This window comes from Terrapene carolina, unplaced genomic scaffold, assembly GCF_002925995.2.
Source record: "Terrapene carolina triunguis isolate 2854851 unplaced genomic scaffold, T_m_triunguis-2.0 Scaffold523, whole genome shotgun sequence".
NCBI classification, from domain to species: Eukaryota; Metazoa; Chordata; order Testudines; family Emydidae; genus Terrapene; species Terrapene triunguis.
Window position 1 is genome coordinate 233,033 of NW_020664874.1, and position 18,856 is coordinate 251,888.

General features: G+C 46.8%; 1 protein-coding gene across 2 annotated transcripts in view; it reads left to right on the plus strand.

The window, feature by feature from the left end:
* Positions 1-19: 19 nt before the first annotated feature.
* HADHA (hydroxyacyl-CoA dehydrogenase trifunctional multienzyme complex subunit alpha) overlaps positions 20-18,856 on the plus strand; it is a 35,523-nt gene continuing 16,686 nt past the window's right edge. The window contains exons 1-11 of one of the 2 annotated variants that reach the window (XM_026658921.1): positions 61-136; positions 1,900-1,985; positions 5,561-5,602; positions 5,700-5,770; positions 6,737-6,870; positions 8,259-8,397; positions 9,576-9,695; positions 9,772-9,874; positions 14,084-14,206; positions 15,005-15,123; positions 16,164-16,220. In XM_026658921.1, coding sequence (XP_026514706.1) covers positions 1,931-1,985; positions 5,561-5,602; positions 5,700-5,770; positions 6,737-6,870; positions 8,259-8,397; positions 9,576-9,695; positions 9,772-9,874; positions 14,084-14,206; positions 15,005-15,123; positions 16,164-16,220 — 963 coding nt within the window. In that variant the 5' untranslated portion in view covers positions 61-136; positions 1,900-1,930. Of the gene's footprint in view, positions 137-1,899; positions 1,986-5,560; positions 5,603-5,699; positions 5,771-6,736; positions 6,871-8,258; positions 8,398-9,575; positions 9,696-9,771; positions 9,875-14,083; positions 14,207-15,004; positions 15,124-16,163; positions 16,221-18,856 lie in introns of both variants that reach the window. The other variant, XM_026658919.1, reaches the window with a different exon arrangement.

The following is an 18,856-nucleotide window of genomic DNA, read 5'->3' on the forward strand; positions in this document are numbered from 1 at the left end:
ACGGGCGGGTCCTGTCGCCGCTTCTCTCATTCGACCTCCCTGAGCAAGATGGCGGCCGCGGTGCGGGCGATCGGGAGCCTGACGCGCTTCACGGCTGCTGCCAAGTACTGTCCGCCCCGCCGCGCCGGCCTCCCAGGTGAGGGGCCGCCCGGGGGCTGGGGGGGCCGAGACTGCGTCTCTCCCGGGGGTGGGGCAAGTCCCGCTCTCTGCGGTGGGGGCTGGGGGGCACCTCTGCCGCGGGGGAGCTGGGGCTGCGCTTCTGGCGGCGGGCGGGGGGGCAAGGCCTGCTGTGTGGGGACTGGGGGAGAGCTGGGGCTGCACCTCTACCTAAGGGGGGAGCAAGGTCCGTTCCGTGGGGTCGGGGTCGGGGGGGGGGGGCAAGGCTCGCTCTCTGTGGGGGGGGGCGGCCCGCACTTCTGTCTGGGCGGGGGTTATGGTGGGGCAAGGCTCGCTCTCTGGGGTGGGGGCTCTGCCTCCCCCAGGGCGTCCCCTGCACGTGCTGGGGTCCCCCACTGCCTGCCCCAGGCTCCCTGTGCCCATGGGGAGGCCGTTGGCTGCAGTGTCTGGGCAAGGAGTCGGTGCTGCCCTGAGGGGGGGCAGGGCAGGGCTCTGTCTAGTGCAGGGCTTGGTCCGCGTTGCTCGTTTGTTCTAATCCTGCTGCTGTAGGGGCCACGCAGCATCTATTGACCTCCTGGGGCTGTCTGAGGCCTGGCACTGACCGGTCCTGCCCGGGAGAGGGGTAGGCCTGAGTGTTTGCAACTGACAGGTCTTGGGATCCTCTCAGGCACCTTCCAACCACTCTAGGAGTGTCGCACTCCCCAGTATCTGGACCTTACTGAGTTTTAAATCCCCAGCGTGGGGGACTCTGAGGTTGTAATACACCTCCACTGTTCTTTTTCCCACTGGCCTTCTTCACCCTGGGGTTTTGGGTGGTGATGGGTTTTAATGAATACATTAGTTTGGTTTAAAATAAATTACGGTTAATGGGCTCTATCCAGGAGTGTGGCTGTCTCAGGGAACTGGGATTCCAATGTAAAACCTGTCCGCTGGATTAAGAGCCCACTGAATTTTGCACAAACCAGCAAACTACAATTGGATCTCAGTTAATTGGGGTGGCTACTGATTTACGCTATCTTTGTCTGATGCATAACTTGACTAACTCAATAGTCACAAGAACTAATTAACATCTGAGCATAGTTTGCTGGTTTGTGAAATTCAGTGGGCTCTTAATCCAATGAACCAGTCTTCACATTAGAATCCATCACGGCAGTTGTCATTAGTTTGTTCCCTTCTTGTTACTCTCAGCAGAGGTGCTCAAGACACTGATCTACAACTATTCCTGGAGGCACTTTCTCCAGGTCAGGGTGGAGGGTCCTTGAAGGCAGGGTTTCCTTCTGTAAATACACAGTTAGATAGTTTGGAGGGAGCTGGGTTCCCATATGAATTTAGAATTGTAACTTTGTCAAAATGATACATGATCAGGAGGGGAGTGCTAAAAAATAACATTGCGCTTTTAATTGCCAGAGGCCTCTCTTTGTCTTTTTAGTTTCTTGTTTTCAGGATTCTCACTTTGGCTGATATGCTCCCTTAATAATGTGTTGTTTGGACTCTCCTATTCATCATAGTTGATAGCAGTCTGCCTGGAATAGTCTTGTGTTCTTCACACCCCCTAAATGGCTGTTTGCCAAAATGGAGGTGGGGTGGGCAGGACTTCCACTGGCAGGGTAAAAACTGAGGACAAGAGCAGTGCACATAAGGAAAGTTACATGATCTTGGAGCCACCCCTATTGCAGACAGATTCCCCCCGCTGCTAGTAAAACAGGCAGCTTATTGTACGATGGAAATGTGGGCAACAGCCTGCCATCCCAAGTTCTCTTTTTCTGCTCCCTTGATGCTCAGCTTAGTTCCAGATCACAAGAGGCCTGGCCCTATGGAGCCACCTATGGACGCTGTTGTCCCCACCTCAAGCAGCATGCAATCTCCTGGTGAGTCGGGGAGTAGGGAGGGGAGTACAGGAAAAGAGACCAAAGTAAATAAAATGGTTAGGAAAAAATGAGACAGCAAATGGTGCGGGGGGTGTCATCCATATTCCAATTCATTGCAAGGGAAAGGGATACTCCACCAAACATTGGGAGCCACTCCCCTAAATAAAAGTTCTAGTGAGCTCGGCACTGTACTAATACTACTTTGCCCTTATAGTGCTGTCTGTCCAGAGGTTTACAAGGTGGGTAATTTCTCTGCCTCAGTCTCCCCATCTATAAAAATCCAGTTATGTTCTGCAAAATAATAGCACCACATAGTTGTGTGTCGATCATATTACAAGTAAGCTGGTGTTTCTCCTGGTATCAAAGTGCCTAAGTCCAGCTGGATATTTTCCTCCTTATTCATCCTCACCAGGAGTGAGTCTTGGTCAAATTCTGCCTTCAGTGACTCGTGTGCATCCCCTTTGTGAACTTAAATTCATTAATGTCTGTAAAACTTTTGATATCCTATAATGGGGAGTGCAGAGTTTTACAGAGGTAAAAATCAATTCTCTCCCCCCCGTTTGTTTGGTTTTGCGATAGCTTTTTACAAAAAAACTGTTAGAAGTTTTTTTTATTAAGTTCTTTTAGGCATTGAAACAATTCTTAACAAACCTTTTTTCCTGCAATGTTGGAAATCTAGTAAAAAAATGGAATTGACTAGAAACTATCAACAGAAATGAAACTGACTAATCTCCTTTCATTGCCCAAGCAGGGTGAAGAATACAACATAAATAGTGAAAAGTAAATCTAGATTTAAGTCTTTCAGTTCCAGTATAATGTTGAATATATATAAGAAAATTAATAAATAAATAAATAGAGGCCTGCTGGTGTTCCTTTAAAAAGTGCAAGAGGATTTTATCTATAACCTTGATTTGTACAAATTCATGCTGCTAGTTGTAAATGATTTGCAGTTTAAAGTAGCAATGCTCTTACTGTAAACTGCCTCTAAGCCACATTTTATTGTGGTTGAGTTTTAAGCCTGGTTATTGCTTTCCAAGAGGGTTCTGGCCTTTGCAACTTGATAAAACACATTATCCTGGAAAATTTGTCATCAAAAGTATTTCACTGCTTTTGCATAGTTATTAGTAGGTCACCAAAATTTTTAGGGGTCTTGCAGTAATGATAGTGACAAGGTCCCTGCCCCAGAGAGCTTGCAGTCTAAATAGACAATGTGCAGGCAAAGGAAGGGGAGGGGATATAGTGAAGTTTAGCATGTTTTGTTCCAGATTCTTGGTATCTTTTTATCTTTGTGTACCTTTAGACTGTTTTGCTGAAACTTCTTAAAAATGGTTGTAGAGAGCTTCCCGGAAAGTGTTTAAGGGGAACTTAAGAGAAGAAGCAAAGGCATGTTAGACCATGGAACTGGGAGGGGGCTAATTCAGCCAATCAGTTACTTGCATAACTTCATGAAATAAGAGATTCTATATCTTTAAAAGGGTGGAGCTATTTGGTGAAGTCTAGGATAAGTTGACAATGTCCAAGTGCAAACCCTTACTCTCCATATAAAAATACATCTGTTAGTGACCCATCCCCAGACTTTCCTATCTGGCTATGACTCTAGTGCAGACTCCTGAGGGAGGAGGGAAGGGGTTGGGGAAGCTACCAGTCGCGGTCTTGTAATTTAGTCTCAATTGTTCATCTCATTTCTTCCTCCTGCTTCACCTGATAGTGTGGTGCAACCCAAGGGCTACATTGAACAAGTTCGACAAGGCAGCGCACTCCTGCCCTTTATCACCGGAATGTGGCCTGTGAAAGCCGTACTGTGAAATGCTGCGTTTTACTCCAAATTACAAGACGGATCATTTCATGCTGGGGCCTCTAGTCTCAAGTTGCTGCATCCGTTATAAAGACGCGGGCAATGCGAGCGCTACATTTTGGCGATCACATTTGGTTGGCCGGCCTTTCAATGACTGAAGCCTAGGCACTCCCGAGCCTAGAATTTTAAGGCTATCCAATATTTCACACAGGGTTTGTAATCTGGGCCTCAAACTTGGTCAAAAATCCTCTTAAAAATACATTCTTGGAAATCAAAACCAGGAGACAAATTTCTTAATAAGATGTTGCCGAGAATAAATCACTCCCACCGTTTCAGAAAGGAACTAAATGTGACACACTTTTTCCAGTCTCCCAAAGCAGTTTACCTTGCTTATGTTCCTGGGCATGATGAAATGTAGGACAAAGGTCACTCCCTCCCTTCAGAGGAGGAGACCATTTAGAAATGTAGGGGAAAGTGCATGGAGCAGCTCTAAGCCAAGATGACATGGCTGTGGGGGAAGGGATAAGTGCTTATTTGCGAAGCAAAGTGCAGGGTGCCTGATTAATCATTGTCTGATCTGAGTGGTTGATTGGAGATTCATCCCACCCTACTTATTCCCCCTCCTGGATTTCCCAGGTTGTTTTGCCTTTGGGCTAGGGATGGTCTGCCTCATGGGTTGACACCCTGTAAATAAACCAATGTGGTATTCTGTAATCTAATGGCTGGCTGCTGCCAACCGTACCAATTAGGATACGCTGTTTGAAGAGCAGCATTTTTGGTTGTTTATCTCACAATAGCTCATAGCAGTGGCTCCCATGGGGAAAGCAGTTGCTGCCTGCAGTAGCTAGGGGCAGCCCAGCGTTGCATTGGAAGAAGCTTTTGTCCAAGGTGAAGGTCACTTGAACAGAAGTGGGAGGGATTTTAGGGTAACAGTAGGGATAACTGGAGGCAAAAATGTAAGATGCTGGCTTCAGGGGGCAGGAAAGGGGATTCTTTTGCTGAGGTTCTGCAGGTCAAAGCTTAAATGTCCCTTTTCACTTATTCTGACTTGTGGGGTCCTCTGACTGCACTAGAAGAGGGCAAGCTTATCTAAAGATTTGCACATGCAGTTGTCAGGGGTGGTGACTGAGATTTTGTTAGCATAGAGGGCAGGGGGAGAGAAGAAACACGTATTTGTGGGGGCTTCATTTGTAGCCAGTCACGCATTCCTTGTAGATTAGACTAATCCCCTCAGGGAAGGAGTGGAAGATGTCATCCATGTGATATTTAGGACTGCACTGGAGAATTCATTCTGCTAGGGCAGGTCTGCCATAGCTGAGGAGGAATTTCTAATGTCAGATTTCTAGGCTTGGAACTCTCCAGGATGCACCATGTCCTGGGATCTCTGTAGTCTGAGATGGCTCTTTAGCTTGCTACACATGAACAAACAGATGTTGAACTATGCATGCTGACAGCAAAGGCAAACACTCCGTTCTGCTCGCAGCATCCGTGGTTAATACCAAGGTCTATGGACCTCTTGTGTTGGTATTCGTGATGCTGGAAAGTCACCAGTACAAAGTCTGTGGCACGAAGGTCACACAAACAGTGGCCTGCGTGAGTTCTATGCTCTTTTATTGAAGAATCTTTGTAGAAGCTATTGACTACTTGATATATGGGGCGGGGGGGAGGGAGAGGAACTAAAAATCTCACTCAGTGGTTACCTTGAGGACAATCTAACTTAAATGTGTCTGCACTCGTTTTTTGGGAAAGCCTGTAACTCCTGTTAACTTCCCTTCCTTAGGTTACGCCTGCCGGAATGTTGCCAGCTCCTCTTCTCTTCAGGGTAAGTGTAAAGAGACTGACTGTGATTTGTGACCTTTTCTGCTAAAATCCAGTAAGAACATAAGTCTGAGAGATGATATTTTGCCTCTTGTTTACAGCTAGAACTCACGTTAACTATGATGTCAAAGGAGATGTTGCAGTTGTACGTTTCAACTCCCCAGATTCAAAGGTATTGCTTTAATCCCCTATGACTACTAGACATTCCTTTTTCAAAAAGGATAAAGTGAGACTAGAAGCAATAGTTCAGAGAAGGCATTGGAAAATGATTAGAGGTCTAACGAGACTGGAAAGGCCCATTGTTTAGATCGGAGAGGACACGCTGTAACAAATGAGAAGATATGTAAGGTGCTCCTTTTACTCTTTTCTACAAGAACAAGGGGGTCTCTACTGAAATTGAAGGGAAATGTATTTAAAGCTGACCAAGGGAAATTTCTGTACACAGTAAACTAACCTGTGGAATTCATTGCCACAATACCTCATTGAGTCCAAGAGCTTACTAGCTTTCAAAATAGATGATCCATTTGTATGGATAATGAAAAACATCCATAGCTATAGTATATAGAACTAAACAGGTTAAAGGGATCCTAAATCCTGATGTTCTAGATCACAAACTTCCCCGCTGGGCAGGTTATTTCATAATAGCACATGGTGAGATTTCATCTTTGAAGCATCTGGTACTGGCAACGTCAAGGACAGAATCCTGAACTCGATGGATCACTGCGATCTGCTGTGCAATTCCTGTATTCCTAGGGCACAGACTCAAGTGATCAGACTTTATAGCAGAACTCTGCTCGGAGTAATTTGGCTGAATACAGCATTAGAACTGTACCAGGCTACAGGCTTACCCATCTGTCCCGAGGAATTCCCAGACTAGGTATCCTCTCCCCTGCATGAAGCAAGTATAAGAAGGTGTAGAGCAAGAGGGAGTTACTTGCTCTCGGGGAAGTTGAAGGAGAGGAAGTGGATTGTTCCATTCCTGCCTGCCACTAAGCTTTGGCTTTTTATAGAGGTTCTTTCTTTCCCCTTGGAAGTCTGTTTTGGAATGTGGGGGAACAGAAGGGTATGTGCTCCATGAGGGGTTGAACTCTGCCTCTGTCTTTAGTCTGTATTTACAGTGTTCATTTGCTGTCTGCAGGTCAACACTCTGTCCAAACAACTGCAGTCCGAGTTCACAGAGGTAATGAACGAAATCTGGGCCAACGAGGCGGTCAAAAGTGCTGTCCTAATATCCGCAAAGCCAGGCTGCTTCATTGCTGGGGCGGATATCAAGTAAGTGTTGGGGAGTAAAAGCCACCTGCTGACTGGTGCTTTGTCCATATTGACTTTCTTAGCAGACCGGAATATCCTCTTATGAGCTTGTGTGACGTGAGCTTGCTATCTGTGCTTCCTCAGTAGCAAGGCAGCAGTCTGATCACCAAATCTATCCCCGTGTATCTTGACACAGGTTGCTTAGCAGGACCTGGAGCTAAGAGAGCTTGGAATGGTGGATTCCCCATCAGTGACCATTTTTTGGATGTCTTTCTAAAAGATCTGTTCTAGGAATTATTTAGGGGAAGTTCTCTGGCCTGTGCTATGCAGGATCACTAGATGATCACAATGGTCCCTTCTGGCCTTGGGATCTATGGAGCATGGCTGGTCAGTGCAGCCCACTAAACTCTAACACATTGCCAGCACTTCCCTGAATGCAGAGGTGCATTCTGGGAGGGAAAAATAGTTTCCCGACTGTGATTACCGTGAGCCAGACAGCCTAGCTGGTTTGAGCATCGTATGCTGGTATGTGAGCCACGCATCAAAGGAAGAGCAGGTGTATTATGTGCTGTAGGCCTCAGGTTCTTTGCACTGGCAAGTTGCTACCTTTTGGTTATGCAGAATTTTGGACATCCCTCTGTCGGGATGTTTAAAGACAAACTGCACCCTGGCTCGCTAGTCTGAGGGTTAACCGTGAACTCTGGCTTGCTGTCTGCTAAACTCTGCCTGTCCAGTTGTTAGCGCATCTGGACTTCAGGGTAACTTGGGAGACTTCTTTCCATACCCAAGATTTCATATTGTGGGTTCTCTGGAAATAGCAGCTACTTGACCAGGAGGCAGCTGTAATCTCTGTGCTCTTCAACAACTCACTGACTTCCTTACCCATCCCTGGGAAGGGAAGAGACTCTATGTAAAACGAGCCGTGGAGGAGGAGACAGCAGCGCCAGCCAGAGCGAGTATTTTATTTTTTATTTTTTGAGAAAGGACAGGTTGAATTCAAAGGCTTCCTTTGGTCTCAACATGAAGATCCTGCTCTTGCTGGCAGCAGTGCCTATTCCAAATGACACTAATTGACTAACCATTTCCAATTGGAAGGAGTCCAGTGGCACCCCCTGATACGTTTCTAATTGGCAGAGTGTGTGAGATCAGAGTGCTGCTTTACAAATTATCCTGCTCTCTTCCACCCTCCCAAAGGGGCAAGTGTTTGCAAAGCCTTTTGTGTGAGCTCTTTCTCCCCTGGATTTGATCTGCATTGCTTGGCAATCTAGGGCTAGGGGGTTATACTGATCCTGCATCTCTCTTAATAAAGCTGTGGGGAGTAGGAAACCGTGCCTGAAGCACTCCCTGCTTTACTGAGGCTTTCTCGGCACTGCTCTGCAAATCTGATCAGTCTTTCTACCCTGCTGCAGTATGATCGAATCCTGCAAGACCATTCAGGAAGTGACGCAGCTTTCTCAGGAAGGACAGAAGATGTTTGAGAAACTTGAAAAATCTCCAAAGCCCATAGTTGCCGCCATCAGTGGTTCCTGCCTGGGAGGAGGACTAGAGGTACTGTAGGGAGTTGCAGGGCTGCAGGGCAGATGCTGCTGTCATTCTGCCATGAGGCTGCAGAGGTCTCTGGGCTATTTGGGAGAATTCAGCTGCATTCCTAAGAGGATAGAGATGGGATTTCAGGCCTCATGGCAGCCAGCAAACCTGCTGAATTCTGTTTATGGTAAATGGCCTAGTTTTGTTGCATTTGAGGTCTTTGGCATAGTCATCCTGCTTAGCTTGTGAGACAATGACATCTAAATGCAGGGATGGACCGGGCCAATATTTGGATGGGAGGCCTGCAGGGAAAACACCAGAGCTGCCACAAGAGACATTGGTGACTTGACAGATGGCGCTTTGTCCCGGTGTTGAACCGATACCTTAGCGCTGCGCTACAGGGCATGTTACTGCAGTTACTGTTTTTCAGATGAGAAACCGAGTTCAGGTCCTGACCACTTGTGTTCCTTTACAGGCCCTTATCCGAGTGGGGGTGTAAAATGGGTCTCCTGGCCAAATCCCATCTTGAGTAATTGTACCCATCCTATCTACAGTTCCCTTGTCATTTCAGACGGGTACCGTGTTCCATCCTAGTCTGAATGGTTTAGTGTTACGCGCTGTCAAATAGCTACTGCATGCCCCTAGTGGGGATAGGAAGGTGAGCGGATCTAGTCTAGGAGGGTGGTAGGCAATAAGTGGTTAGCCTGAAGGTTGTAAACTGTAGCGCTCTTGTGGTGTCACTGGATGAAAGGCATTGCTTAAATGCAAGATGATTATTGCTAGGAATGAAATCTCCGGGCGTGTGTGTTGCGTCCCTTGGCCTGTCTCTGTGCTCTCCAGACCTCACTAATCTAGTGAAGGGTCTGGGCTTGGTATCAGCATGGGGGTAAATGCCATCTTCAGAGCCACAGGGTCAATCTGTAAATAAGATGATGCTCCGATTGCACTTAATGAGATTAGCCAGTAAGAACCAGGTGATGTTTAAAGGACCCTGACTGGGGTGTAGCAGGGATCTGTGTGACTACATAGGACCCAATGTCCATCCCCAGAGCTGGAGGAGACAATGAGGGAATCCCAGGCAGTTCTGCTCATGTAGAGGGTGTCCTTGGTGTGTATTGATGGGTTCTTGCATTTTCGCCTGTGAGATGTTCTGGAAGTGCAAGCTATTCTATTGGCTATATTTTTGTCTCCTGTCCAAGGTCGCCATCTCCTGTCAATACAGAGTAGCTACAAAGGACAAGAAGACAGTGTTGGGCACACCCGAGGTGTTACTGGGGCTACTGCCGGGTGCAGGGGGCACTCAGAGGCTACCAAAGATGGTAAGTGAAGAGGATGAGCAGTCCCTTTCCTTCACATCGCTATCTCCAGGTCTGACGCCCTCTGTCTGCCTTCCAGGTGGGACTTCCTGCCGCCTTTGACATGATGCTGACCGGGAAGAACATCCGTGCTGACAGAGCAAAGAGGATGGGGCTGGTTGACCAATTGGTTGATCCACTAGGTCAGTGGCTAAGACTCGAGAATTGTCTTAAAGCTACTTAGGAGGCTAAACTGTTGCCCTTTGGATTAATTCCTCCAATTTGATTAAATGGGTAGAGAAGTCCTTGATGCTGCCATTCATCTAATGGGATGTAGAGTTTATCATCTGGGCTGGGTGCTCGTTTTCAGAGTCTCAGCTTTTGGGGAGGGAACAGGAATTGCAGTGCAGTGTATTCAGGGTGGGGAGCATATGTTTTACATAAGCTAAACGAATTTGCCACAGTTAGAATTCAGGGTGGATAAGACCCTGCATTCTTCACTGATCATGTCTTACTAATTGAGCACATCACGTGATGAATCCATGGTATGCCCGCATCTTGAATGCTGCGTGCAGATGTGGTCATCCCATCTCAAAAAAAGATATATTGGAAATGTTCAGAAAAGGGCAACAAAAATGATTGGGGTATGGAACAGCTTCTATATGAGGAGAGATTAATAAAATTGGCACTTTTCAGCTTGGAAAAGAGATGGCAAAGGGGGCATATGATAGAAGTCTATAAAATCATGACTAGTGTGCAGAAAGTAACTAAGGAAGTGTTATTTACTCCTCCTCGTAACACAAGAACTGGGGGGGGGGGGTCACCAAATGAAATTAATAGGCAGCAGGTTTAAAACAAACAAAAGGAAGTATTTCTTCACACAACGCACAGTCAGCCTGTGGAACTCTTTGCCAGAGGATGTTGTGAAGGCCACAACTATAACAGGGTTCAAAAAAGAACTAGATGAGTTCATGGAGGATAGGTCCATCGATGTCTATTAGCCAGGATGGGCAAGAATGGTGTCCCTAGTATCTGTTTGCCAGAAGCTGGGAATGGACAATGGGATGGATCACTTGATGATTCCCTGTTCTGTTCATTCTCGCTGGGGCACCTGGCATTGGCCACTGTCAGCAGACAGGATACTGGGCTAGATGGACCTTTGGTCTGACCCAGTCTGGCCGTTCTTGTTAAAGGTAATGGATATCCCAAGGCCTGAATTTCAGGGCAGTATCTGTGCTCTACATAATGATAGGTGATCTGCTGTTTCTCCAGTGACAGGAGAACCCCAGAGCTTTGGGCACTCAAAATTGCTAATTCACTTTCAGTTAGAAGTGGAAAGTGCTAAATCTGTTGATCTCTGCTATTCCTGCACTGAGGGACGTTTATTGGCCGGGGTCTTATTGGAGAGGGGAAACTTTAGCGTGAAAGGTGAAAACTCAAGAAAGCTTTAAGGATCTGAAACGGGGCTTAGAATGGAAACAATTACGTTCTGGCAGCTGATCCTGCCATAATAGTCAATTATTGTGCTTGTTTCCCTGGGCCAACACCTGGTGAAGGGAGTGCGTAGGCCTCTTAAACTCTCAACTGAAAATGCTGTCTTCCAAAAGTGCACTGGATAAGGCCCTTTGCTTCTGTATCTCACATCTCACGGTCTTGTCTGGCTTAACACAGTCAGCTTTCTTCTAAGTCAGTCAATTGCCATTTATGAGTGCCCCAGTGTGTACGTGAGTTTGATGTAAACCCTGTATGGTCGCTTACCCAGCGTAGTGCTGCCCTTTAAAAAGGAGCAAATAGTCCTTGCTGTACCTCCAAATCGTCTTGGCTTATTTTGAAAGGGCGGAGACAAGGTGGGTGGTGTAATGTCTTCTGTTGGTGAGAGAGAGAGAGGCCTCTGAGCCCACACAGAGCTCTTCAGAGCTGGTCTTCACTGGTAACTTGCATCAGCTTAACTGTGTCACTCAGGTGTGAAAAATCCACACCCCTGAGCAACATAGTTAAGCCAATCTGATCCCCAGTGTTGACAGCACTAGAGCAACAGAAGAATTCTTCCATCGACCTAGCTACTGCCTCTCGGGGAGGTGGATTATCTATGCCAACAAGAGAACCTCCCCTTGGCGTCGGTAGTGTCCATGCTGAAGCGCTACAGTAGGGCCGCTGTAGCTTTTCAAGTGTGGACAAGCCCTAAATGCCAGGTAGAAGAGGATGGGACAGATTGTTCAGCATAAGTAACCCCCATTGAAATGGACTATTCAAGGTGAAGTGGGCAGTTAATGCCTCTGCAGTCATAGGATAAATAGTGGGTTACAGATTGATGTAATAAACCATAAATCCAGTGTCTTTAAGGGCAAGTCTACACTAAAAATACTGCATTGGCACAGCTGCATCAATGAAGCTGTGCCACTGTAGTGCTTAAGTGAAGACACTCCGACACTGACGGGAGAGAGCTTCTCCTGCTTGTGTAGTAAATCCACCTCCACAAGAGATGATAGCTATGTCAACAAGCAAAGCTGTCGCGTTGACATCGTGCTGTCTACATGGGACATAACTGTCGCTCAGGCGTGTGGATTTTTCACACCTCGAGCGACATGGTTATACCGACGTAGGTCTGTAGTGTAGACCTGGCCTAAATCCACGATTTTCAGTGTCTAGCAAAGTTTTGAATTTAAACTCCCAGGCTCATCTTTTTGAAAGTATTGTGCAGGTTTCCTTTGAGGATGAGGACTGAGAGGTCAGATATGGAGTGATCACTTTGTAAAAAGTGTTCACCCCTGGGTGATGAAGTGTATTTGTCTTTGCGTTTTTTGTGTGAGTTCATTCAAGAGCATAGTGATTGTCTGATTTCACCCACATAGCTGCTGTTGGGCATTTAATGCACTGCATGAGGTACATCACATGTTGTGATAGGGCTGTGTAAGACCCATGGATCCTGAAAGCTGTGTTGGGTGTGAGTATTGATCATTATAACAGTGCAGATATGCCTACAAGTTTGGCATCTATTATAGTAGTCTTGTGCTGCTTTGAGCTGGGATGCCCTGGTTTGTGGAGAGCTTGCTTCTGATGGTGAGCTTGGTGAGGTTACAGGCTTTTTAAGAGAGGGTTTGGGATAGATTTCTTTCAGGATGTGGTCCCCATCGAGTCTGGATTGTAATAATGTAATGATACCCCGTATGGGTTCCAGTGTTGGAGGGGGAGAGGTGGTCAGAATTTTTTTTTCCCATATTGAAGCAGGTTCTCTCAGGGTATCTGGGTGGCCTATTCCATGATGCAGTCTACTTCTTGGATGGAGTGTCCTTGTTTAAAGGTGGTTTTGAGCTTGTTTCGGTGCATATCCCAGACTTCCTCCTTGGTGCATATTCTGTGGTATCTCAGTGCCTGGCTGTAGATAACAGATTTCTTGGTGTGTCTGGGGTGGCTACAGGATCAGTGAAGGTAAGTCTGGTGATCCGTGGGTTTCTTGTGTATAGTTGTCTGTAGGGTTCCATTACTGAAGCTGATCGTGGTGTCTAGGAAGTTGATGCCGGTGTGAGTGTGTTCTGGAGAGTTGGATGGATGGGTGGTGGTTGTTGAAGTGATCGAAATCTACAAGGGAGGCTAGGTAATCTGTCCAGATGAAAATACATTGATGATATCTCAGGTACAGCATCGGTTTTGTGATGCATTTTTCCCCCGGAAATTCTTCCTCAAGCTGGCCCATGCAGCGGTGGACATATTGGGGAGCCATCCTGGTACCCAGGGCTGTTCCCAGGCTTTGGACAAAGTGTTTTGTTGTTGAGGCTGAAATGGATGAGTTGAAAATGTTTGGGGTGCAGATCTGAGTGTTGTCCATGGTCTTGTAGCTATTTGAGGCAGGTGACGATGCCCTCGCTGTGAGGGATGTTGGTGTCTAGGGAGATGACATCCATGGTACAATGTGTTAACTACTTATGCTAAACAGTCTGTTCCACCTCGTATTTAGCTGTGACACTCTGGCTATCTTTCCCAGACCTGAAGAAGAGCTCAGTGGAGCTTCAAAGTCCAACAAAATATATTGCCTCGCCCACCTTGTGTCTCCAATATCCTGGGACCAGTCTGGCTACAACACTGCATCCAACAATGGATAATACACCCACTGCCTAGTCCTGTAAGGTTGTTAGCCCACCTGCACTGGCGTTACTCAGAAAATGCCATAATATTGAAGCTAACTTACAGCTTTATGCTTTCCTTAAAAGCTGTTCGCTCAACTCTTTGGTACTTGATTTCTCTGTCTGGTAAAGCAGTTCTGTGGGCTGGGGTGGAGCTGTAGGGATCAGCAGAGGTACGTCCACTTTGGTCTGGTCTTTACAGAGAGAGCTGGTTCTAACAAAATACCTCCCCATCATGTAATCCTGCAGGCTGCGTTCCCCCTCTCTGACCCATCCCTTCTGTGTTCCCAGGACCAGGCACCAAAAGTCCAGAAGAACGAACCATTGAGTACCTGGAGGAGGTGGCGATTGGCTTTGCCAGAGGACTAGCCAATAAGACCGTGTCCCACAAAAGGGAAAAGGGGCTGGTCCAGAGTAAGTGCATGGGATGCAGGCCACAAAGCTTAACTTAAAGGCTTCTTAGTGGGTTCATTCAATTCTGCCTCTAGAGACCTGATTTCAGAATCCTCACGAAATCCCTCGTGAATTAAATTGGCCTAGTTTTAGACCGCAGTAGCCATACTGCGACAGCCCCATGAACTGGCAGGATTGCTGGTCTCCGATCAGGAGCAAAGCGTGCTGCACATCAGAACCAAGGTGCATTGGCAGAGCTGTGTTGAAGGGCCCGTGACAGGAGGAGTAGGGAGTGGGGACCAAGGTGCATTGGCTGAACTTCTGCAGTAGCTGCCCACAGTATACACTGGCTAGCCAGTGTAAGTGCCACGCTTTGCGTCCGAACATGTGCATTGAATGTGGCTTTGATCCCCTTAGAAAAGCACTTCCACAAGTGGGTAATGGGTTATAATCCTTATTTAATGGAGTTCGAGGAAGCCGCTAAATCTCGCGGTGAAGTCCTGCTCCACTGAAGTCAATTGGTGTTCTTGCCATTGATTGCCATAGGAGCAGCCTTTATCACCAGAATTTATCACCCTGGAATGGATGGTAAGAAGGTTCAGCTGTCTAAGTGGCCTGCCCTCTAATCAGACCTGTGCTTGCCGTATCTAATAATGGGGTTTTTAAGATGAGCACACCTCTTCTCCTGCCATAGAAAGCTAGTGAGTCAGAGCTGCAGCATCCACACTGGTCACTGTAGCTGACTAGCTAGTGTCCATGTCAGGGTTGGACTTGGGCATACGAGAGATCCCTGAAGTGTTACCTTGTGTCCTCTTGCAGAACTGACAGACTATGCCCTGGCTGTTCCCTTTGTGAGGCAGCAGATCTACAAAACAGTGGAGAAAAGGGTGCAGAAGCAGACAAAAGGACTCTACCCCGCTCCCCTGAAAATCATTGAGGTAACCCAAACCCCGAGTCACATGACACGAAGGTTGCATCTGGGTGAGATCAGTGAGCTCTCTGGAGGCAGGGATCATTTGTACAGCACCTTGCACAACAGGGTCCTGGTTAATGACTGGGGCTCCTGGGGGCTAGGATAATACAAATAATTGCCCTACGCAGAGGGAGATTGTCTTCCCCTTGCGCTTAATCAGGCCATAAATAGCTGTGAGGATTCGGCTAAGGGACTAATCAAATGTCTGTCCATTTAGTGGCACGAGCAGCTTGTGCATCAGGTTCAGTAGAATTCACAAGTGTTTCCAAAAGGAAACACATCCCCATTCAAATACAAGTGTGCCAGTAGTCTGGTGGTGGGGAACACCAGAACCACAGTAAAGGGAAGGAAGTTAGATAAGAGAGAATACACTTCCTCCGTGAAACTTTCAATTGCAGCCCTTGCACCATTCTCACCCCATCTCTAGCTAGATAACGTGATTATAAATCCTAGTGTGTTTGTACAAGACCAAGCACACAGGGTAAAAATCTCAAATGCCTAAGTGATTTAGGCATCTAGAGCCCATAGGAGCATAAATTTAATTGGTCCTATGGGCTCTAGGTGCCTAAATCACTTAGGCATTTTAGATTTTGCACCTAAGTCACTTAGGTGCATCTGAAAACTTTGCCATCAATGTCCTCTTATTTTAAAACTTTTTATAGCCGAGACCTCTTTCTGGGAGCTGCTCCTGCTGGCTCATGAGTGCCAGTTAGCCTATCCCCTGTGTTGTACACAACCCTACTGAAGTAATTCCAGATTCTAGGAGCTCTGTGCACGAATTAAACTGATGGCAACTTGAATGCCCCCACCATTGATATCTACTCTATGAATATGTTGCTGTGAGCTCGCTTAGAACAACATGGAACAGACACGCAGGAGTTCAAAGTGAATCTCATGAATGGAACTGGCCAGGAAGGGCTCTTCCTGGTGCTAAATATATTGTCCGCAAAAAGAGAACATAATGTATGAAATGGCCAATTTTCACTGTCTCTTTTCTGCATGTAGGTTGTGAAGACTGGCCTGGAGCAGGGGAATGAAGCTGGCTACCTCTCTGAATCCCAGGTAAACATACTGTGGAACTCTTGTTCTATTCTTAAGCTGCATATTGACCTCAAACTTGCTTTCAGCCTTGCACAAGGGAATGCTCTTAAAGGGACAGCCCCGGAGGGGGAAGTGTTGGACACCCATCCTGTGACGCTATGCTGCTGCTCTGGGTGGAATTGGGTCTGTATCTTCCATCTCCGCACACAGGTTCCTATTTTAAACCAATGAGATAATGTAGTCAAATATCCACAAGTCTGGCTAAGGTGCCCCCTATTCCTGGGTCATAATGGCTGTGGTCTTCTAGTAGAGTAGGCAAGTGTTCATAGTGAGGTCACAGCCGGAGACAGAAGTGGGGGCATGAAACACAGGAACTGCCATACCAGATCAGGGCAGTGATCTGTCTTGTCCAGTATCTGTCTGACAGTGGCCAGTACCAGATGCCTCAAAGAAGATTGCAAGAAACCCCCTAGTGGGCATTTATAGAATAACTTGCCCATAACGAAGCTTCTTCCTAGTCCCTGTCAGTGGTTGGTTCCTGCCTTGTGGCAGAAGGGATAACCTCCCTTAGGCTGTCTTAGCTAATACAAATGTCTAATCCTATTTAGAACCTTGGGATGCTTTTGGCCTCTGCCATGTGGCAGTGGGTTCCACAGGTGGTTTGTGTATCATGTGAAGTATTTTCTTTGATCTTTTAACATTGTCCTTTCACTTTCACTGACTGTCCCCTAATCCTTGTTGTATGAGATACGTGCCGTGCTGATTTACAGTATCTCCTCAGCACCGTTTGTTGTTTTGTGTTCCTCTGGCATGTCTAAACCATTCTAATCCTAGTCTTATGTGGAAGTCTTTCCCCACCTGTCTCAGATCCCTCTATTTCTGTTCCTGGGTTTTGTTACAGGCTAACCTGAACGAAGCACAGGGTTCTGGGCAATGGGTTAGCGCTCACTTATATAATGGCTTTATAATTTCGTTATTTTCTGTTCCTTTCCTTCTACGTCCTAACACGGTTTGTTTCCTTTTTTGATGGCTGCTTTGCACTGGGCAGGTGGTTTTTCTAGAGTTGTCCACAGTGATGCCCAGGTCTTTTTCCTGCCTAGTTCCAGGTAATTTAGAACTCAGTGAAGTGAATGAGCAATTCAAATTATTCCTTCCAACACCCGTGACCTTGTATCTTGCCACTGCTGAATTTCCTCTATCATGTTGTCCGTTCACCTAGGCTGGGTATGTCCCTCATTCTTTAGTCTTGACTAACCTACTTAATGTGTCATCTGCACATTTTTCCACCTCACTGTTCATCCCGTTTTCCAGGTCATGAATATTTAACATCTGCCCTAGTACAGACCCTTGGGGCATCCCATTGTTAACCTTTTGCCATACTGGGAACTGGCCACTTTTACTCTCTGTCTCAGCCAGTTTTCGATCGGCGTCAGAACTTTACCGTGCACCTTCCCATGGCCACTTGGTTTCAAAGAGACTTTGATAGCGTCCCTCCTGAGGCTATTAAGGAAAGTCCAAATTATTCAGTTCTGTTTTGTGGACATGCTCAACAAATCTTACTAGATTAGTGAGGCCAGGGTTTCCTTTGTAGAAGTCGTGCTGGCTAGTCCCATATGCTGCTAAGCTGGGGGTGTTCTTTTTGTAATCACTTCAACCTGGATACCTGGTACTGAAGTAGGGCTCACATCCTAACTCCCAGGATCCCCTGTGCCTTTTTTGACCCTCCAGTCCTGACACAGTAGCTGTTTTGGAAGGTTTTTGTTCCTGCAGGACTCCTGGGTGTATCCTGTCTGTTCCTGGTGCCGCAGCCCTCCTAACTGTGAGGTGGTGCTGGAACAAACTCTTCTTGTGCTTTGATCTGATAGCTCCTTGACTGAAAGAGCAGTCCAGGGTAGATTGCCCCAACATCCTTTGAAAAGTGGTGTGAGAAAATCACTCCACTTATCAGCAATAGCTTTATATTTGATTACTCCTCTTTGCCCCCTAGGAATAGGTAGACTTGCAGATTCTCTTACTGGCTTCCTGTTTCTAATATGCTTAAAGATTTTTTTGTTTTGTTTTGTCTCTGGCTTTTTGCCCTTTGCAATGAATTTTACACATTGCCTCCCGTAGTGTGGACTGTGTTGTTGATTTCCCTGGAGTTGGATTCCAGCTTGAGTAACACCAGGAGCTTTGCTGTTTAACCAGACTGACATTTCTTGTCCTCCTGCTTCCTTGTTTCGTTCAATGGCAACGCTTGAGAGGTTATTCCGACCAAAGCCTGGGGAGGTGGCTCTCCAGCTTCTCCAAACCACTGACTTGAGAGCAGACACCGGCTGCTAGATAAGAGTAGAAACTGGTTTGCAAAGGGATGTAAAATTGTTGCTTCAAGTGCATAAAGCCTTTGAGAGTAGGATCCTTATTGTGGTGTTTCCCAGGATGATCCTCCAGTTACTCCGGGAACCACAGGGAGCAGGAAGGTGTATGATCCTGAGCCTGCCCTTCGATGAGCATATACCCTCCCCCAGTGACAGTGCAGCTCCTAATGCAGCTGGCCACAGGAGTCGCTCAGGCAGCAGCCTGTGGACTGCTCTCCTGGCACTCTGCCACACAGCCAGAGCGTACGTGAGCCACAAGTGGATGTCCCGTCTGTGAGTAGCGTGCAGGGAATGGAGGAA